The sequence below is a fragment of the Camelina sativa genome, chromosome 10 (assembly GCF_030686135.1).
Source record: "Camelina sativa cultivar CO46 ecotype springtype chromosome 10, ASM3068613v1".
Taxonomy (NCBI): Eukaryota; Viridiplantae; Streptophyta; class Magnoliopsida; order Brassicales; family Brassicaceae; genus Camelina; species Camelina sativa.
Window position 1 is genome coordinate 23,477,173 of NC_141889.1, and position 22,903 is coordinate 23,500,075.

Here is a 22,903-nt window from a genome sequence, read left to right on the forward strand (position 1 = left end):
GATTTTGCTGAAAGTTTGATCCTCCAAATCCTGTCCCCTTGGCTTGAAATCCTTGTGTGAAGTTGTTATGCTGAGGTCGCGGTGGGTAGATTTGGTCCTGAGGATTCTCAACATTAGTGCTTCGGTAGGATAAATTCGGGTGGTTTCAGAAATTCTGATTGAAACCGCGGTTCTGAAAATTTTCTTGTCTTCCTATGTAGTTTACCTCCTCAGTTACATCTTGAGAGGCATCAACCCCAAAATCTGCATACACTCCAGTTTGCTCTTCACACATGTTGACACTTTGGTGGTCTCTTTTTAGGAGGAGATTTACCTTGGTCGTGAGGTCTTTGATGGCACCAGTCTCGACAGCATTGACTCTTACCGATCGGTCATAGTCTATACCATGGTTGCTGTTGCTTGCAGCGAGATTCTCAATCAGAAGATTTGCTTCATTGGCGGTGTTAGTGGAGAAATCTCCTCTACTAGCTGTGTCCAGCACCATTTGGTACCTTTGCTCAATACCTCCATAAAAATTGTTCCTCAAGTTCTCTTGTGTGTAGCCATGATGGGGAAAGTCCCTCAAGTATTCTTTAAATCTCTCCCATGCTTCGCAAAAAGTCTCTATACCACCTTGTGAGAGTGGTGATTTTTCTTCTCAATTTGGCTGATCGAGACTTAGTGTAGAAATGATTCAGGAAAGCGGCTCTACACTGCTCCCAAGTGGTGATTGATCCTGGATCCAGGAGGTTCAACCATCTAAGCGCCTTGTCTCCCAGAGAAAATTGGAAAAGTGTTAGCATAAGGTAGTCGTAGGGGACACCATTGGACCTCGTCGTACTGGTCAATCTTTCGAAAGCTTCTATGTTATCTAGAGGAATTTCCGACGATATCCCATTGAACACATGATTCTGAAACAAGTTGATAAGGTTGTTCTTGATCTCATAATCTTGTCTCGCAGGAGCTGGTGGCTGGATCGCAGATCGATTTGCAAACAACCTATTGTGAGCTTCATCATCCCTCAAGGTGGCTCGCCTTGCTGGTGGATTCGGATCAGCTTTGTTTCGCTCTTGTGGGAGTTGTCTTTGCTGTTGTCGAGTGATAGCTACTTGAGGGTTGGGTTTGCGAGCCTCCATTTTGTTTCCGTCAGCCATAGCGTCGGTCTGGATTTTGGCTTTTCGGTTTTCGCGTTCAAGCTATGCTAACTCCTTGTTTCCCAGATTACGCAAATCAGTAGGCTTGTGGCTTCTTGTTTGCATGCACTTGAAACAAAATCACTGTTGTAAAGCTAACATACTTCCGCAGCATTACTATCTATGCAATTAAATCTGCTAATCCCTAAACCGTCGTTTGGACCTAGCAAACCAAGTAAGCAATAAAAGTTTAGGTTTGATCTGTTCACAAGGTTCCTAAACTCCAACTTCCGTTGGCTAAGGTGCACCTTGCTCACCTATGATCTTTTCCATCAACTCAACAACACTTTTGGTGTCACGATGAGTTTAACCTAAGATCTTAATCTAGGTGATCAATCTAGCTTAAGCGTTAAGAACAACAATAGATGAAGAACAAAATAGATCAACCTGAAATCTAAAACACCTTAGTTAGAAAATCATAAACCCCCTTTAAAACCCAAAACCCAATAAGAAGACTACTCAAACATGGAGAAACAGAAACAACAAATTAAAGATGAAGAAAACATAATTGAATTGCAAAAAGAAGTAAAAGAGTTCAAAAATCTTCTCCAAAGAAGTTGAAAGGATTATAGATCTTCTCCCAAAGCTTACAAGTGCTCAAAAGTTGCGAAGAATAAAATGTGTCTTTCTAGAGATCGAGCCTCGTGCTTAAATACTAAAATAAAACCCTAAAAGTCAGTTTAAAACAAGAAATGAAAAGTTGATTCGGGTACAAGATCGGTCGATCTCGTATGAGGATCAGCCGTTCCTGGATGATTTTTTTGAGTTTGCTCCATCTGCTTGCTAGTCCGACCAGTCTTCACCAAATTTGTTCCAGATGCTTGTTTTCATCCCCAAAACACTCAGTTTCCTTCAAAAGTAACCTACAACCTGTACAGACTCACAAAAGACTAAAAAGACTCTAAAACACACTTGGACTCAATAAAAGACTCAAAACAAGTGTAAAAACTATGGTTAAAATCCTATAAAATACATACACATCATTGACACATGTCGCAATCATGTTAAGCAGTAATTTGGACACACATCAATATCTTATTGATACAATTGACACGTGTATATCCTCCTGCTTGTCTTCGCTAAGTATTTTTTTCTTCGTAGGCCTTGAATCTTCCTACTATGTCTTCAAAACTTATTGTGTTCAGATCCAATACTTGCTCGAGAGAAGCTACAAGATAAATAAACTTGCTTCTAGGAAGACTGTTTAGGAACTTTTTCACCAGCTTAGGTTCTTCAATTGATTCTCAAAGTGATGTAATCTTTGTTGCTATCTTGTATAACTTTCCCGCAAAGTTATCGACCTTGTCTGGATCCACCATCCTTAGCTTCTCAAATTCAGACATGAGAGTCTGTAACCGTGCCTCCTTGACACGATCTGCTCCCAGATTCCTTGACTTGATTGAATTCTAAATATCTTTCAGAGAAGCCAAATCACCAACTTGCAATATAAGAGCTTCTGTAATAGATTGAAGCTAGCAACATCGTTCTTGTCAGGGTCGGCTGAACCTAGTTCGATTGTTTTCCAAATTTTATGAATCTGCAACATGATCTTCATCGTCATACACCATACTGTGTAATTTGTGGTGGTAAGTAGAGGACATTGAATAGATACAGCCTTGTCCCACTCTTTTGGACGTGATGAGGCTGTGATTTTTCCCATCATTAAGATCAAATCCACAACACGGATTGCTTTAACCTGATGCTCTGATACCAAATAATTCGAATAGAAACTTAGCTTTGTGTATAAAGAATAACTCTCTTTATTAATGTTTAGAAAATATCTCTCTCAAAACTAAACACACAAAGCTCTCTGATCTCTCTTGTATGATTGTCACAACTTAACAACCATATTTGTAGAACGAATTCCTTTACTCATCCTAAAATAGTTAGAAACCTTCTTTTTCTTATTCTTAATGTAATTACAACTTTCCTTTTAGCTTATTTATTAACCGACTTCTTAATGATATCTTGGGCTTCAAGCTTCAAAGTTTATGCAAAAGGCATTGCCTAAATTTCTATATGTATGTGTATGTAGCTCAGAAATGTATTATTGAACCAAAACATAAGATGCATTTGTGACAAATGACAATGTGGTTTTGCAACTTGGGTAAGAAGATCAACACTAGCTGGAGAAGCTATTGCAGACTTGAATTTTAGGAACCCAAATTTATATTACGTGATAGTACTGTCGAAAGACACTTATACAAAACAACATAGGAGACGCTATAAGTAGAAGAGATTTGAAGATACGATGTCATGAAAACATGAGTTATTGATTACATGAGATTGTCGCAAGACACGCACGCCACACAATATGAGAAACCAAAGACGTAGTAGAGTGAAGAAAAAAGTAAGAGAGCATTAAAAAGCAAATTTAAAACCGTTGGGTAGAACATGGATCCCGAGTTGATGAAGCATGTTACTGGATTTTCCATGGAACCCAACGATCTGGTGTTTATCTTTGTGAAGCACGAAGGTTGGTGTTTTACCGAATCCAAAGTATGGAGAGTCTATTTTGTCGGTTTTGAACCTAAGCATGGTTATACCTCCTGATTTATCATCATATGTACCCTCCACTGAGATGATTTTTTCAAACGGATCCAACTTGAACTGCAAAACAAGAAAAACATAATACATGAAGAATGATAATAAAGTTAAACTATATATCTTTAAATTAGGAAAATTGGATTAATGACCTCTTCGACACGAGTTATCATGGTTTTAGTTCCATGATCATCTCCAATGACCAAACGAGCGCTTTTGAAGTACATAAACTTGACAAAGCCTATAACGTTTTCGCTTAGTCCAATGTAAATCTTGTTAACACTGTTGAAAGTACCACCATCGTCCCAAGAAGCTCCTCTATTACCACCTTGTGCTTCTAGTTTCGTTGCATCAGGAGTAGGAGGGAACGGGCTGTAATATGCTCCTAGAGCATTAAGAGTACTCAAACCAACATTATCATATCCATGGAACCCAACAAGAGCGCTATCATTCTTCCCCAGCACAAATTTTTTACCATCAGACACTTCCCCAAATGTTGGAGAGGTTCTGTTTTTTGATGTTTTGAAAATCAATGAAGAAATCCACGTCGTCTTAAGAGTCGTACTTTTCAGATTTATTAAGGTCCCCTCCATTTGGATAGTCAAGCACAAACTGCAATCACAAAAAGCTTTGTATAAGCGCCTCAAGAACCGATATATATATATATATATGTATATATATGAATGGTCGATAAATATTGTTACTTGAATTAGTTTAATAGAAATCCAAAAAACAAAAAAGAATTAGGTTAATAGAATCATGACCTCCTTTTCATTTTTAAATCACGTCGGCACGCATTCCTCCTTTACACTTTTCCGCCATTATCATACTCAAACCTGACACTATATATAGTACCTGTACAGTCGACGTACACCTTTCTTACGCCATCATAATTACAACCATCATCCCAAAGCAATCCTCTAGGATCACCTTGGTATTCCAGTTTATTAGGAGTGGTATTAAGAATCCGATTCACCGGAGAATACATCGGAGAAGAAGAAGAAGCAAAGAACCACTACCGGTTCTAACAAACTCTCTCAACGAGAAATAAATGTGTATATTACAAAGCTTAACCATCATTGATCTTATCTCATCTCCTTATATACTAGCATGTATTAACCAAATTAATTGAACCAGGATTAACCGGTTGTTAACCAGTCAATAACCAATCCTCATGTATCCTAGTACTCCTCTCTCAAGTCTGTAGCTTCCAAGGTGTCTAGTTCGGAAGATACAAACTTGATAATGACATCTTAGAGAGCAATCCATAGAAAGGACCTGGATGGAGTGGTTTGATAAGAAGATCAGCATGTTGATTCTCCGAAGGAACGTGAAAGACTTTAAGACGTCCAGCTTTGATCTGATCTCGGACTGTATGACAGTCAATTTCTATATGTTTCGTCCGCTCATGAAAAACAGGATTCCTGGTAATATGCAGAGCCGACTTGTTGTCACAGTAAAGCTTAGCAGGACCTGTTACCGGAAGGTGAAGATCCTTAAACAGCTGTTGTAACCATATGATCTCACAAGTCGCTTGAGCCATACTACGGTATTCAGATTCTGTGCTGCTCCGACTGGTGGCACCCTGTTTCTTAGACTTCTAGGAGATAAGTGAGTTACCAAGATAAACACAATATCCAGTGATAGATCGTTGAGTGCCTTTACAATTCGCCCAGTCAGCATCACAAAAACCATTTATGCACAGTTCAGAATCAACAGAGTACATTAAGCTTTGTCCAGGATTAGCTTTGATGTACTTGAGTACCTTATGAGCCGCCTGAAGATGAGTGTCAGAAGGTGCAGAGATGAACTGACTAAGTTGATGGATAGCAAAGGTGATATCCGGCTTAGTGATAGTGAGATAAAGAAGTCGACCAATAAGTTCTCTATAGGAACGGGGATTATGTAAAGGTGTTCCCATTCTGGTTGTAAGATGTAGACTAGGGTCCATAGGAAACCTACTGGTAAAACTTGTAGGTCGAATTCACCATAAAGGGTATCCACATTGGCTAGCCGCATACTAAAAAGTCAAGTTGCAGGAACAAATCCTGGTCATTTTTGAGGGGGTCAGGTTTATGATTTATTGTTTGGATTAATAGTTAGGATAAGTCGTTGCGTTATATATAGACAAACTCATGGGAAAACGGCAAAAATCAACCCAAACTATTTCTCAAACGCTTTTTCATAACTGAACTTTGGTACCCTGTAAAAATCAACGTAAACCATCCAAAAATTCAAATTTTAAATCTGAAGTATGTGAATTTGGCCGATTTCAACATCTATTTAAACTGTGTTAATTAGCGGGTTAACGGTGCTGAGTCAGATAACACTGTGGCAAACACATGGCAAGAATTTCCATACGACGTCGTTTTAGTTTTAAAAATAGTATAAAATCACATATTATAGGATTTGAACTCGGGTGGAAGAAGCCCAAATAAAATTAACTTCTCCGCTATAACCACTCGGACACAGCGACTTATTGGGTTTTCTTTTGTAGGATAAATTATTAAACAGAGTTATCTGTAGAGCAATAATTTGGACTTGTCGGGCTTGTCATCTTTGTCTCTCCTCTCTGCCTGCAATCATCTCTCTTTTGTCGTCACAAGTATCACTTCCTTTAGCGAATCGTCCGCTTTGTTCATTTAACGTCGTTTCTTCTTCTACTATGCCGAGGAATCTCCAGATCTGTGGACTCCGGCGAAAAGTGTTTGGTTTCTCTCCGTCGAAGCTATTGACCTCGTGTCGTTTTCAAATTAAGAGTAGAGACAATCTTTCTAATTTCGATTATGATTTGCCAATTTATGAATCAAATTGATATGAATAAATCAAATTGTTCTTAGCATGATTGTTATTGGAAGTACTTGGGGTTAACATGGGCTTCTTTTCCAGTTTGATTTTTGGATTCTAGAGCTTTTGTCCCGGCGGCTGGTCTCAGTCCCGATGGGAAGCAAAAGAAGAAGAGAGAAAAACAAATAGGATATATATTGACGCGTTGTGAGATAATTCATAATGAATCAATATGGCGCAGTGGTATGAGAGTAATTTTAGTGGCTTATGCTCCGCAGGTTCGAGTCCATCTTCTAACCAACAATATTATTTTCACTTCAAAACGACAACGTTTTGACTCATTTTAATTTCATTTGTTTGTTAGTCATCTGACTCAGCACCTTTAATCCGCTAATTAACACCGTTTAAATAGATGTTGACATCTGCCAAATTTACATAGTTCAAGTTTAAAATTTGAATTTTTGGATGGTTGGTTGATTTTTACAGAGTACCAAAATTCAAGTTTAAAAAAGCGTTTGAAAAATAGTTTGGGTTGATTTTTGCCATTTTCCCATGCTTTGTATAGATTTAGATCTAGGTTTCTTCTATCTAGTGTCATATATAGTATCTGTAAATTTTGTCATAATATTCTATAAAGTTAGTTAGTTATATCCAACTTGTGATCATTAAACAATTTTTAACTTTTTTTAATCTTTTTCTATTTTTTTTTGTATTGAACACAATTTCGATAATATAGTACATATGTCCACATTGAATGTTATTTTTTCTATACTGTTTACTTGTGTTTGTATTGTATATGAATTCATACTTTTTTTTTTCTGTCCTATGATTATTCTTGAGAAATTGGAAGAAATAAGGCAAAAAAAAAATATATATTTAACTTGCTAACCATTATAATCATCAAAAGGTTATATAGGATGTATTTTAGGTATTATTGACAACTTCATCTTTATAACCATCACGCTTAAAGCCACCATCCCTACCACCACCAGCCATTGCCCACCACTTCGACCACTGCTCCGGCCAGCCACCACCCACCACTCCGACCACCGCTCCAGTCAGCCACCTCCGATCACCAATTCCGGCCAGCAACTTTCGGCTAGCCACCTCCGACCAGCCACCTCCGGCCACTCATCTCTGGCCAGTCATCTCCGGCCACCACCACCCGTCATCCACCTCCGATCACCTACCTGCGGCCAGACATTTCCGACCACCCACCTCCAACCAACTGAGAATATTTTGGTAATTTCTCTTTGATCTTTGGTTAATCACCTAATATCCAGATTTAACGTGCTATATTCTTCATTGCATACCAGTTTTGGCGACCTACCTAATTCACCCATTATTCTTTCCCTACTTGCTTGCATTTTTTTATGAGGCCTCTAAATAAACATTAAACTCAGTCACATAAATTATTCAATAAATCATTATCCAAAGACTTAAATGGTGAAGTCTTCTCGTATTATTGTTTTCCCATATTGTATTTCTTTTTATGTGATGACGGTTTTACTGTTTGCCATATTGTATCGTATTTACAGCGGCCGTACATACCGTAGTTTAGTGCATTGCGTTTAGTTGATTATTGTTAAAGTTACTTCTACATATTCGTTTTTTTATTAAACGAATTTATGCAGTTACAATTTGTTTGGGGGCTTAGTATTAGTAGAATATAGACATACACAAACCAATTCATGAAACCCTTTTTTGTTCTAAAATACTACAAATTGGAATTAAATTATATAATACTAAACAAATGTAAAATAATAATAAAAAGTACAGAAAATTAAGCCGCAGCACCGCTGGTTATCTCGTAGTTAAATAACATATACCATAAGTATTGTGTGTCGTATTTCTCAGTCTTTATTAAATAATATACCATAAGCGTTGTTGTGTGTCGTATTACCAACGTTGGATGTTTTACCTACTTTATGTTATAACCACAGTATTATTTAACTCTCTTAATGATTATTTATCTAAGTTTTATTTATTCAAGTGGTTAAGGTCTTAAGGATGGTTGAAGACACTTGGTTTGAGATATCTCCCTATAAAATGGCGCTCTAAGTCCCAACTGTTAAAGCCATCCTATTTTCCTAGTTCCTTCCCATCTCTACCTTCTTCAAATTTCCAACCAAGAACAATAATGACGAACCATCTTCAAGAACCTTTAACCACTTCCCCCAAACCGGGTCTAACCAAAGAACAGGAACAACTTGACGAAAAGTTGATGAGCTTGCAAGCGTTCAGGATCGCCAACTCATTGGCTTTTCCCATGGTTTTCAAAGCTGCCTTGGAGCTTGGCGTCTTTGACACAGTCGCTGCGCTAGGCAAAGACGCGTGGCTCTCCTCTTCCGAGATAGCTTTTGCTCTCCCTACCAAGCCCATCAACCCAGAGGCGCCAATCTTGTTAGACCGGATGTTACGGTTACTCGTCAGCCACTCGATCTTTAAGTGTCGTGTAGTTGAAACCGGGGGTAACGATCAAACCGGAATGACCCAAAGGGTATATGCAGCCGAACCCATTTGCAGGTTTTTCTTAAACCGCGGTGATGACTCGGGTTCGCTCATGACCCAATTCATGTTGCTCCAGAGCGAGGTCTTTTTCAAAACTTGGTACGTGCCTTATTTATTTGCAGATCAGCCAATTTATAGTAGTTGATAGCCTCAATTGTATCAAACCGGCTAATTGATAATCTTTGAATTAATGTTACAGGACACATCTGAAGGATGTGATACAAGATGGAAAAGATGCATTCAGTTCTGCCCATGGCATGGGAATTTACGAATACATTGAGTTGGACGAACAATTTGCTGGTATATTTAACAAGGCAATGTCAGAATCTTCTACCATGATCATGAAGAAGTTTTTAGAAATATACAAAGGATTCAAAGATGTAAAGACTTTAGTTGATATCGGAGGAGGACTTGGCACCATAATGAATCTTGTTACTCGCAAGTACCCTGAAATAAAGGGCATCAATTTCGATTTAGCTGCAATTATAGCCACTGCTCATGTTTATCCAGGTACCTATCATTTAATACAAATTTGACAAGTACTAAACTGAATGGTGTTTTCCATAACCTTTTTATATATTTATTTATCTATGTTTATTTAGTCCTACTAAAATTTGTTATATATAGGAGTGGAGCATGTATCAGGAGATATGTTTATAGAAGTTCCAAAAGGAGATGCAATCTTCTTGAGAGTAAGTTATATATACAACTACATTTGAATGAAAAAGGTTAATGGATAAAGTAAATATATTTACAAACTAACTAATTAAGATGGATAAAATGTTTGTAGCGGATGTTACGTGATTGGAACGAGAAAGATTGTGTAAAGATACTAACAAACTGTTGGAAGAGTCTGCCGGAAAAGGGGAAAGTAATAATAGTTGACACGGTTGCACCATCAGAACCAAAGAGTGACGACGACAATTTCTCTAACATTGTCTTCGGTATGGACATGTTGATGTTAACACAATGTTCCGGTGGTGAAATGAGGTCATCTTCTCAGTTTGAAGCTTTAGCCTCTGCTTCGGGTTTTCATAAATGTGAAATAACTGATCTTTCTTATACGTATTCTATTATCGAATTCCACAAATAGATTCAGAGTTTACAAAAAAATAAGCAATACTTGATTTTGTGTGGGAGGAGATTATGAACTCAAAAAAACATGTTTTTTTTTTATTATTCTTTTTTAATTTTTTGTAAGAAAGATTTGTGGTTTTGGTTGTTTGTTTTTCTTTCAAGATTGTGTTGATCATTTGATAAGATGTTTGTATTAAGGCTGTGCAATAAAGTCCAGTTGGAACATTGTACTATATACCAATAATGGTGAGTATTGTACTCTATGCTTAATATTATTAGTTTTTTTTTTCTAGGACATTGTAACATTGTACTCTAATTCTAAACCAATAATAGGGTAATCTATGCTTATTATATTATTCTTTATTTTTGGAATATTGTACTCTCATAAGTTCCAATCAGAGTTTATAAAAGAACACAAAACTTTATATTATATTTCTTCATATTATCTCTTTGAATTTGTGCTTATATATAGAGAAACTGCTTTGTCATCCCCGTGTTCTCCTCTTCTACCTAAACTTACTCTTTGTCTCTTTCAACGATGAACGTACGGGAGGTTCATCAAGCCCACGCTCAATGAATCCAACCATGCTACATCTTCATCCCCTCCCCCTCCCTCTGTCTCTTCCGGTGGTTTCTCCCAGTGAGGTGTTTCTCAAGAGTTACCAGCCTCCAAACGCAAAATCTAAGACTGCAAATCGCCTTCTTTACCTTGTGTTACATCCTTGCCACCAATGTCCCTTGAAGTCAACTTTATCATCTCTATGCTCCTCGGATCTAGATCCCTTCACCAAGCAGTTTGTTTGATCGCAGTTGGGCAGGAGCTCTGTGTTGACGCTGGAGCTGTGCAGGACCTTGACAAGCCCTCGAGACCCAATCTATGTTCTTCAAAAATCCAGGTCTGTTCCAAGTCTTCAATTGCTTTCCCGTAACATACCTTTGTGTAGATTTATTGTTTCAATTGTCCGAAGACTGCAGTTTGAACATAATCACTCATCGCTGCTCTATTATTGCAAAGATTATTTGAGAACCCTGTCATTAAAATTGCTTTGGGTCCCTACCTCTGACCACCAAAGACTGAGGAGGACCGTCAATATGACCTCTTCTCTGTTGAGAGATGGTTACCGGTTCCTCTTACGTCTACTTGATCTCTCTCAGCTGCGCCCTCAACTACCCCAATTGCTACCCTACATTACTTGTTCTGAGACCGGATGCCCAACTTGAGTCCTTCAACCACCCTCCTCCTTGCTAATGAGCCGATCAAACCATTGTCTCTCGGCTATGGAAATACTCTCAACGTCCCAATGTCATCTTGATACGGACCATCAACCACATCTCCACCTTGCCTGTGAATGTGGTGTCGATGCATCATGATGCTCTCAACACTACAGGATTGGGACGTTGAGAGTATTTCCATGATGATGATCCATGGCTTAAAACACTGACAGGATTGTCACACCTCATGATGCTCTCAACATCAATATGATAAACATCACTAAGCTCACGCCCAACAACTACATAACATGGAGTCTTCAAGTTCACTCCCTACTCGATGGGCATGATCTAGCTAACTATGTCCATGGCTCCACCTCCATACCAGCTTTGACTGTCACCGCCAATAATGAGACGACACCAAATGCAGACTACACCAAATGGCGCAGACAAGACAAGTTGATCTACAACGGTCTTATCGGCACGCTATCTCCATCCATTCAACATGTTTTCACCAAGACCACGACTACAACAGAACTGTGGACCAGGCTTGCTGCCACATATGCCAATCCCAGTTGGGGATACATTCAACAACTTCGCCTCCAACTTAAGCAATATCCCAAAGGTGATGAATGTGTGGATGATTATATGCAGGGTCTTACCACTCAATTTGATCAACTTGCTCTCATAGAAAAACCGCTTGAACGTGAAGAGAAAGTTGAGTTCATTATTGCTGGCTTACCTGAAGACTACCAGTTTGTTATTGACCAGATTGAAGGACGTGAAAAGCCTCCCTCCATCACCAAGGTTCATGAAAAACTTTTCACTAGCGAAGCAAAACTGATGATTTCTGCATCCTCTATCTCTACTTCAGTTCCAGCCTTCGCCAATGTTCCCTCATGTCAACACCAATCACACAAATTCAATGGTAAACAAACTCAGCGCCAGACTAAACCTTGGAATAATACCAACCAGCAACAATATCAGTCTTCAAGACCTGACAACCGTAACTCTCGTGGATATCAAGGCAAGTGTCAGCTCTATGGTGTTTTTGGACATAATGTTAAACGTTGCAGTCAGCTACAACAATTTAATCCTGCATCTCAGCCTGGTCTACTCCTGTATCCTTTTCGTCTTTGGCATCCGCGTGCAAAATTTGCAGCAGCTTATTTTAATCCATGGGTAATGGACATTGGCTTTACTCACCAGCGATCTCTCCAATCCGTCACTTCATTAGCCATACAATGGTGGTGATAATTTTATCATTGGCGATGGGACTGGTTTTCCCATCACTCACAATGGTTCTAGATTTCTACCCTCTCATTCTCGTGCTCTATATCTAAACAATGTCTTGTGTGTTTCAAATATACAGAAAATGTCATATATGTAGATCACTTATGCAATGCTAATAAGGTTTTCGTTGAATTCTCCCTGCTCACTTTCAAGTGAAGAACTTGAGATCTGGGGACTCATTACTCCAAGGCAAGACCATGGGTAACTTATACGAGTGGCCAGCCTCACCATCAACTCTCTCCTCTTTCTTTGCTTCCACCAAACCAATAACCAGTAAGGCTGATTGACATTGTCGTCTTGGTCACCCATCTACTTCTATCACAAACACCGTTATTTCTCGTTTTTCTTTACCCTGCAAACAATCTTTAACCTTAAACACTTTATGTTCTGATTAAACTGTCAATAAAGCTCATAAACTACCTTTCTTTCAAAACTCAATTGTCTCTTCTCGTCCCCTAGATTACATCTATATGGATCTCTGGAGCTCTCCTATTCTCTCTATTGACAATTAGAATCACTACCTTATCCCTTTTGACCATTACAACAGACACACCTCGTTATATCCTCTGAAACTCAAATCCCAAGTCCGTGAAGCCTTTCAAGCATTCAAACAGTTGTTGAAAATTGCTTCTCCACCAAAATAGGCATTCTCTACTCAGATAATGAAGACGAATTTGTTGCTTTTTGATCGTTTCTCTCCGCCGGTGGCATCTCTAATCTAACAACAACACCGCACACGCCTGAGAAAAAAAAGGCATCCCGAAAAGAAAACACATGCATGTGGTGGAAACTGGTCTCACCTTACTCACACATCAGTTATCCCTAAGACTTACTGGACATATGCACTTACAACCGCAACTTACCTCATCAATCGTCTCCCCACGTCTGTGCTTGGTATGGAAACTCCTTTCCAGAAACTCTTTGGCACAACTCCGAAATTCTTAAAGCTTCGCGATTTTGGGTGTCTTTGCTTCCCCTGACTACACCCTTACACAAACAACAAGCTCGAAGATCGTTCAACTCCGTGTCTCTTCATTGGATACTCTTGCATACTTGTGTTTACCACCAAATTCAGACCGCATATACATCTCCCATCATGTGAAATTTGATGAGAGAGTTTTCCCTTCCCTTCAATCAACATCTTCTTCAGCCAAATCTTCTTCAATCCCAGAACTCGCCTCACTACATTTCCATCTGTCACCTCCACCCTCGCCTCAGCCGCCATTGGTGTTGCCAACGACACCGTGATCCATGAGCTCAACTTCTCACCAGGTCGAGGAAACTTTGACAACGACACCAGCCTTGGACAAGAACAAGAAAATCTCTGCTCCAGCGACCTATACTCATTCTGCCTCTGCAACATCAGGCCTACATTGGCCCATTCTCACGCAACTCCACCAAACAGTCCAAGTTCACATGTCCAACTACACCAGCCTCTCCTTCAAGCGATGTTTCGTCTGTTCCAGTGACATCCTTTGTATCTCCATCATCGAGTCTTTCTCATGATTCACCTACAAATCCAGCTTCACCTGAACATCCTGCTCCGCCAGTCAATAACCATCTCATGATCACACGATGGAAAAACAACATCAACAAACCTAATCCACGATACAACTATGTTGCTGCTCTCTCCAAGCTTATTCCAGGTGAACCTCAAACCGTGAAACAAGCTCTTCAAGATGAACGATGGCCCCGTCAAATAGATGATGACATATTTTTCACCAAACAAAATAATTTCGAATAGTTTTGTTTTTGTTGGTAAAATTTTCTTCTTAGTTTTTTTTATTAACCTTTTGCTTGACACATCATCGTTCTTGAATAAGGCTCGAAGGTAATTTGTTTCTTGTCTAACTGAAGCAACTATATAAAAATATTCCTAGATATTACCACATGTTTTTGTCGTCGTTTCTTTGAATTTTGTTTCGTTTCTCAATTTCATAATGCATACTATGCAATCTTTGACTTTGAAGTGTGAACAAATTTTCTCATGCATAATAACTAAGGTTTTTGGAATTAACACATGGTGTTATTATTATTTCTATTAATTTGCAGGACATGTAGCACAAAAAAAGATGAATTCCCAAATGCAAGATAACAACAGAGATTATATAATACAAGATCTGCTAAAACGAAAGCGTTGTTATCGTCGAATGATAGTACGTCTTACAAGAAAATGGGAAGCAAAAATTTTTTTAAAAAAACAATGAGCTCATTGGAATAAATTTTCTCATAAAATAGGAAAAAGATGAAGGAAAATATACCGAAAATTATTAATTACAGAAAATGTAAATACTCACTTCTATATAAACATAGATCGTCTCATATTATCTATCTAACAAAATAATTTATTCAAAACTATTGCTTTCAAATTTGTTCTATTGGTTAAACTTTTTAACGGGAAGACAAATTTTTCTTATTTTTTTAAACAAAAATATATTGCTACTTTCTACTTTTTTCAGTTTGGAATAGCTGAATAGGAAGATTAATATATGAATCTTCTTTTTCTAATACTGTATTTTAAAATTTATTGTAATAGTTTTAGATTGTTTTATTTAATTTATATTTTCATCTTTGAATTATTTGAGGTTCATATATTATTGTGCTTATAATTTTATATTATTTCATTAATTATGTCAAATTATTTTTTTTCTAATTTCTCAACCTTGATTGGTTGGTCACAAACCTTTTTTTGTGTGCAAACATAATTGTTACCATTCGTTCAATCTCAAAAGAAGATAAAGAGGAGAAGGTTATCAACCTAATGGTTGGATAAAATAGGCTAATCAAACACAAGCATACAACAAACATAGATAGATTGGAAAAACATAAATCGTTGTTGATATATCCATAGGAGCTTGGAGACAGAGGCTACATCATGGTGTGTCAAAAAAACCTTTCATGAAATACATTGGGAAATTTAACATTTGTTACTATTAAAAGATTTTGTGACGTTGGAAAAGGGTCTATAGTTTTATTGGTTGCTGGAGCAAGCCACTTTGGGATAGCTAGAAGACGTGAACATGTTCTCTCCATACAGGAGAAGGGCATAGCCGAGTTCTCTCTATGGTGTAGGAGGTTGGACACAAGGTTATCTTGCCAAGGAAGGAAGGTGGGGGAGGTTGGACACAAGGTTATCTCCCCAAGAAAGGAAGACGAAACGAAGGTTCTCTCCATGATGGAGGAGGTTGGACGCAAGGTTCTCTGCATAAGGAAGGAGGGTAGAACCTAGGTTCCCTCCATGTTTAGTCATACACTATTGTGCTGTAATTTATTTTTTGAGCCAACAATTTTAGTGATTAAATAAACTATGCAAAAGTGAATGTAAAGAGACATATAATAGTTGAATTAATTTGTTCATATATATTTTTTCAAGGTGGTGGTAAATAATGTATTTGTAACATACAATATACCTAGGTGTAAAAAATATATTTTTAATAATAACATATATAAAATGTTTGTATATGGATATAAGTCAGTGTATTATAGCAAAAAAAACTATAAATAATGTACAATAAATTTTAATAAATTTTTACTAAATTTAATTTTATTTATAAAACTTTAAACCCGCACCTCAGACGGATCTTTATCTATTGATTTATAAAATCAAGGTGTTATCCATATGAAGCCGATACGAAACCGATACTTAAACGAACTGAACTGAAATCAAACTGAATAAATGATAAAACTCAAACAAATAATAAACTCTTCTACCCAAACTATCTGAATCCAAAAAATACGAAGTCCGAATTCCCATGGTATATTGCTTTTATTAATAGCTTCGATTAGTAAAGCATGACTATTGCTTATCATAGAAAATAAAGAAGATAAAAACTAACATGGCAGACAATCGTATTAAGTAGTGTTTAAATTAAACAAAGACTAAAAGTGTTTAAATTAAACAAAGACTAACCGACTTATAGATTTATCAGCGTCGATCAATGTAACAAGTAGCATTGGTATAACTAAAGTATATAAAGGAAAAACTATATTGGTCCATTGTTTACACGAAACCAAAGAGCAATTACCCAAACACTAATTTGTCTTCTCTCCACCTTTGCACCGCCATGGCTTATTATAAGTAGGGAGGTCACATACATCATTTATCCATCGTTGAGCTTCGTGATGGTTTGGAATGCGATGCTTGCGATCGATCGTATGGTGATGCCTATTCTTGCCCTTTGTATAGTTAAAAGAAGAGTATGTTATTAAAAATGTCCGAAATCATCACTCTATATACACAAATTGCCATCCAACGTTAGAAGAAGGAAAGACCAATTACCCGACCCAATAGATACCAGATCCGCGCGTTTATACAAAACGCGGGTTAAAATATGACCCGATACATAATTTTCTATTGACCTCATATAACTTTTTCTAATGAGACAACGTTTTGATACATTCTGTGGAGAGGAGCTCTCTCAACTTACTTCGATCCTCTATAGTCTATATATTACACATTAATCTCCATTTTGTTTACTTTGATGACCACTTGATTTTTCACTTTGTTAATCACTTAACAAAGCAATTTCAAAGAGTTTGTTAATCACTACCGTGGTCTAGATGAGTAAATGCAAAGAAAACATAATGAGGAACTCAAATAGATGTCGTATTAATGTTCTTGACCCAAAGTCAAAGAGACAGGTTCGTGTCTATGGCTCTTATAGTGTTTGTGTAGATGAGTCTTTTGATAGGGTATCACTTACTGCTAATGATGTGAGCACCGGACCGGAGACGCGGCCAGGAACACTCGCATCAGCCCGGACACCGACGGAACATTTGTATCACCCGTGGGACAACTCGGACCCAGCATGCCGAGGATCACTCCCGGTGCAACCACGCGGAGCAAGAGCTCATCCAGAACTTCCAAGCAAAGGATCAACCACTTCGTCCAAGCCTTCGACCAAGAAGACCAAGAGATCGACACGGCCAACACAACCATCAGCGAGACCATCCATACGGCCTTCGTCCTTACCCAAGGATGAGGGCGCCAAAGACGGTAGGATCATGACTCGAAATCTTTTTCCTTACTTCAGGTTTTTCCCATGATGTTTACTGGAGAAGGTTTTAACGAGGCGAAGAGTCCTACCGCACAACGCCACATTTAACACAAGGACGCATGCAACGCCGTGTTTAACATCGGTGATGTGGCAATCCGCACTCGGCCTAATGAAGCGGCCTTTCTTTCTGTCTTTTTCCTTTAAACTTTGCGTTTTGAACATATCTAGAATCTTCCATTGTGAACGTTGGAATAGTGTGATGTGTGTGGCCTTGTTTAAACCACATAAAGGGCGACGTGTTCACCGTCTGTGGAGACGCGTCAAGGGCAAACGTGTGAGGACTATAACGACTTCGCGTGTCCCTAGTCCCCTCTAAACCCTTACACTATTTAAGCTCCCAACGCCACTAGCTTATACTCTTTAGACTTAAATGAAATCATAATTTTCCAAATAGTGAATCTTTGCTTCTTGTCTCAACCCTCTTTCTCGCAACAAAGTCCGAGACTTGGCTTGAAAGTAACTCTAGAAGGATCGATCTGGGATCGCTCTTCTTCTAGTCAGTGTACGACGCTCACCACCGCTCGTGTACACGACCTGTTCAATCCATACCACCGTCACCGCATGACGTCCGATTCAGATTATTAGTTCTGTTCCACTTCGACTCCCCGTTTCTCTAGTGAACCAAGGTCGAGATTCTTAATTGGTTCGCTTGCCGCCGTCCGTACTCCATCTGTCTACTAACGCGTCCAGCGGTCCGTACAATCGATTTCACACCCCTTTCTGTTCTATTATGTATTGTACTCGTCCATTCCCCCTCAAATCTCGTCTACATAACCCATCCTCACTTTAATCTCATCCCACCTCACTTTGTCCGAGCAAAGCGCCCGCCTTTCCGTCCGTCCAACGATCTAGAACTTCGTCCGAGCCTTTAGGCCGTCCGGCATTCACGTCAGCTGGTATCAGAGCTAAAAGGTTCTACCAAATGTTGTATCTTTCTGAAACTCCAGATCTTTTCTTTTCTTTCGTTTAAGCTTTTCGTTTTTGAGTCTCTTGTGGTTCCTTAGTTCGTCCTTAGAGTCGCATAGGTCCCTTAGCTTTCATTTTATGCATAGCATCCTTTTTGGATTGTTTGTTCTATCGTTGCTCTATTTGTTTCTGGGTTTTGTTCGTCGATGTTCTTGCCTAGGTCTTGTTAGATCCGTACAGTAGCGACTTTTGTCCGTTCATGCTGTGGTCCCAAAAGTTTTTACTTTTTGTGTGTGTGATTGCTTTTAGGCGTGTGTAGTTGCTTTTTGTTAGTCATAGGTTGTACGTATGCCTTGCTGTCCTCAATCATTGACTGCTCAGATAATATCTTATCTGCAAGCTTTAGACGTGTTATACTCAAGAATATTCGTTTTTGTTTTCACGAGGTACGTGAATCACTCGACCAGCATATCACGTACGGACACGGTCCACGTCATCGTTTGAGAACCATCTCCCGAATGTGATATCAACCGTCCGTGACCCGAAGTCTGTGCGAGACATCAGCTGTTCAAGTTTTCTGTCCACGACCCCAAACACCATTCCACCATCAGTCCGTACGACCACCATCCGTACCACGGAAGCTATGGACGCACAACGACCACTGGAGATTCTGTTACCACCGTCAGAGATCGGTGCCACCTTAACGGCCCTTCGTAACGACATAGAAAATCTAGCCGAACGACTGCCCATCTTGAACTCGCCAACCCTACGAGAGAAGATCCACCGCCCGTACGACGATGACGACAAGAACCGGCATAGAGTGACCAGTCCGACGACGAGTATGAGCCGCGACCGAGGCAACGTTACCGACGCGATGATCGGTACGAAGAGGCTCCACGTCCGCCCAAACAAGAACACAAGATGAAGGGCTCCGACTTTTGCCGGCAAGTCCGACCCCGAGGCGTACCTCGACTGGGAGAGCCGTATGGACCACATCTTTTCTTGCTACAACTACACATAAGTACGCAAGATTTCTTATGTCGTGGCACAATTTACCGACTATGCACTCACATGGTGGGGCCGCCTTGTTACGGACGAACGCCGCAACCATGACCAACCTCTTACTACTTGGGAAGCCATGAAGGCCGTTATGAGGCGACGCTACGTCCCGCCGCTCTACCTTCACTAGCTCCAAAAGAAATTTAGAAGACTCACCCAAGGCACGCGGTCCGTTGAGGAATACGATTAGGAGTTCGAGCACTTAAGAAACCGGCTCCAAGTAGAGGATACCAAGGAATCCCTCATGGCTCAGTTTCTCGATGGTCTACAAGACCGGATAGCGTGCAAGGTCGAGCGTCAACCATACCAAGGATTTGAGGAACTATTGCATCTTTTAATGCAAATAGAGACCCAAATCAAGAAGAAACTCGCAGCCGCAAGACGGACCCAAACCCAAGGAGTTCCTAACTGGTCGCCAAACGCATCACCATCCAACCGGCCACAAGAGTAGCCTAAAGTGGCCATTGTCGATTCGCGGTTTAAGCCCAAGGAGCCGACCAGGCACAACCGACAAGATCATTTCTAGATGACCAATGATGTGGGGAGCCGGGACATCATTTGTTACAAATGCCAAGGCTGAGGCCATTATGCCCGCGACTGTCCGAACGCCCGCACATGCTCATCATCGAGTCCGGAGAGCTCGAGTCCAAAGGAGAAACGACCGAGGAACAAGACCTAGATGTAGCGGACATGGAGGAGGCCATATCCAAACCTAACGTTGGGGAACTTCTGATGATCAGACGCATCCTCAATACTAGTCAAGAGCCGGATGACTCCAACTAGTGCGACAACATCTTTCACACGCGATGCACGGTGAGCGGGAAGGTATGTGGGTTGATCATTGACGGAGGCTCCTGCACAAATATAGCGACCTCCACCATGGTCAAGAAACTTTCTTTGCCAACCACATGCCACCCCAAGCCCTATATACTTAAGTGGTTGGACGATAAGACCGTGATACGCGTCAAGGACCAAGTCCTCGTCCCCTTTAGTGTTGGACCGTACAAGGACCAAGTCCTATGTGATGTAGTACCGATGCAAGCTAGCCACCTCTTGTTAGGAAGACCATGGCAGTTTTATAAGGGAACGTCACATTGCGGCCGCACCAACGAGTATACGTTTGTACACGATAACAAACTTATAAGTTTAAAACCCTTAACTCCAACACAAGTTAGTGAAATGAAAATGAAGTTGTCTAAGGATTCGGACCCTAAAATGAACTTCCTAATTCAGTCAAGTGACGTTAGAAAGTCCATTAGGGACTCCAACCAAGTGTTATTGATGGTTTTTAGAGATTTGCTGGTTAAAGGAACAGGCGGCATAGAGGACACACTTCCGGACGTCATCAAGGACGTGCTTAGGAGATACTCGGACGTGTTCCCAGATGAACTGCCCGAAGGTTTACCACCACTCAGGGGCATCGAGCACCAGATCAACTTGGTTTTGGAGCACTACAGCCCAACCGTCCCGCGTACCGAGTGAACCCAGACGAAGCCAAGGATTTAGAGCGACAAGTGTCCGAACTCATGTCCCAAGGCTATTTCCGAGAAAGCCTTAGCCCATGTTTCGTCCTTGTCCTGCTTGTCCTGAAGAAAGGCGGATCATGGCGCATGTGCGTCGACTACCAGGCCGTAAACAATATCACGATCAAGTACCGGCACCCGATTCCACGACTGGACGACATGTTGGACGAGCTGAGCAGTTCAACCATTTTCTCATAGATCGACCTGTAATACCCCTCACCAAGACTAAGTCCCGGACGGAGCAACGTTCACCACAACTGGCCAACTAAAACCCATTCTTCTGTCAAGGAAGGACATTTTTGGCTCGGACATTCAAAGGGCCAATGCAAGAGGGAGTTGAGGCACACCTAAGGACCAAGAAGGAAATGTTATACCAAGATTGATTCTCCGTCAAATGGGAAGAGGGTATGGAAAGCCAGGCTATCGACAATGTCCCTAAGTTGGTCGAGGAACCAATAGGTAAGATCTTAGGACTAGACTTACCTAGGAAACCTTAGTTGGTCTAGGGAATTAGGAAGGGTCAAGGAAAATGGACTGAGGCAGGATGGTACGGGTTAAGGCAATGGTTGGCCATGGTAGGACCAGCGGACATAGATTGCGTTAGGCGATTCAGACAGTGGCGGTACATGCTAACACGGCTCACAATCAATGATCTAGACGATGGCAGTACTCGTTAACACGGATTGTCAATAGTAGCCCAGACAATGGTGATACTGGCCTGTACAGGTTGGCTATCGGTGATGCAGACAGTGGTACCACCGGTCGATGCGGGTTGCCATGGGTAATTTGCACGAATAAAAGAGTGGTCCGGTACGTATCATTTCCTTAAGCTAGTATGTGGGTAGTTAACCTTACGTACCACCCGTCAGTTTGGTACCCGGGGGCCGGACACGGCCGTACCGGTACGCTAACGAACGGACGATCGTGATACAAGGGCGTTAACTAAGGAAATGGACGGCCAGGATCTTAGCAAAGGTGGTGCTTATCCGTTTATCTTCCATCCTTATCCGTTAGGCCGTGGAACTTATCCAGTTTGCTCGTCCTTATCCGTCAGACATGGGTCGCCACCGGAGCCGCGAAGAGTGTCCGCCATGTGTCGCGCCAAGGACCGCCGAGTGCCACCTTCTGCTTAGGGTAACCGACCTTGGGAGGCTATATAAACCCTCCCCCCTCGTTCATTCTCCATCAGTCCCGAAAAACCACCTTAGAAAACGTTAGTTTTAGGATCGCGCAGAGAGCTGCGAAGCGATGGAAAAATTAAGGTGAGTTTCCCGGTCGCGTGTGAGTAGCACGTGGGTAAGTTAGTTTAATTTTATTATTTATTTAATTGAGGTGAGCCTTAATTACTTGTTTAGTTTAGGATTAAGGTAGTTAAGAGAGATTAGGGTAGTTAAGTAGGATAAGTTAATTAATCATGGTTAAGGTTGTTAATCATGATTAAGTTAGGATAATTAGGATTAAGTTAGGTAATTAAGATTAGGTTATGTTAATTAGGATTAAGCCTAGTTAATTAGGATTAAGTTAGTTAATAGAGATTAAGTTGAGGATTAGTCCTTAAGCTGGAACTGCTTAGTGTTTAGCATTAGGATTAGAATTATTTAGTGGTGATTAATGCCTGGTTAGGAGTGCTTAGTAGTTAGCCTCTAAGTTAGAACGGTGTAGGATTCATTAGTACTTAAGTATGGAACTCCTTGGTTATTGTGGTGTGATTGATTGGTACGCGTTTGTTTGTGTGACTTGGTACTCTTGCTTGCTCAATTGCATG

At 40.2% G+C, this 22,903-nt stretch overlaps 2 protein-coding genes and 1 non-coding gene across 3 annotated transcripts in view; 2 read left to right on the plus strand and 1 right to left on the minus strand.

Annotated features, from left to right (window-relative positions):
- Positions 1 to 539: 539 nt before the first annotated feature.
- LOC147937241 (small nucleolar RNA R71) lies at positions 540 to 644 on the plus strand. The gene has a single exon (XR_015569800.1). It is a non-coding gene; the product is annotated as a small nucleolar RNA R71 (small nucleolar RNA).
- A 2,889-nt stretch (positions 645 to 3,533) lies between these two features.
- The window catches only part of LOC104720581 (jacalin-related lectin 44-like), a 33,284-nt gene continuing 13,914 nt past the window's right edge, over positions 3,534 to 22,903 (minus strand). Inside the window, exon 5 of the mRNA XM_087468719.1 lies at positions 3,534 to 3,782. Within this exon, the coding sequence (XP_087324845.1) occupies positions 3,534 to 3,782 (249 nt within the window). The remainder of the gene's footprint in view (positions 3,783 to 22,903) is intronic.
- Positions 7,443 to 10,324, plus strand: LOC104719521 (indole glucosinolate O-methyltransferase 1-like). Its single transcript, XM_010437460.3, has 5 exons — positions 7,443 to 7,745; positions 8,497 to 9,113; positions 9,214 to 9,524; positions 9,642 to 9,706; positions 9,805 to 10,324. The coding sequence occupies exons 2-5, from the start codon at positions 8,644 to 8,646 to the stop codon at positions 10,105 to 10,107; spliced, it is 1,149 nt and encodes a 382-aa protein (XP_010435762.2). The 5' UTR covers positions 7,443 to 7,745; positions 8,497 to 8,643; the 3' UTR covers positions 10,108 to 10,324.

Bases quoted from the DNA above. Each gene is read 5' to 3' on its own strand.
- LOC104719521 (XM_010437460.3), top strand. From the start codon at position 8,644: ATGACGAACCATCTTCAAGAACCTTTAACCACTTCCCCCAAACCGGGT. The intron at 9,525-9,641 runs GTACCTATCATT...TGTTATATATAG, and splicing joins CACTGCTCATGTTTATCCAG to GAGTGGAGCATGTATCAGGA. The intron at 9,707-9,804 runs GTAAGTTATATA...AAATGTTTGTAG, and splicing joins GAGATGCAATCTTCTTGAGA to CGGATGTTACGTGATTGGAA.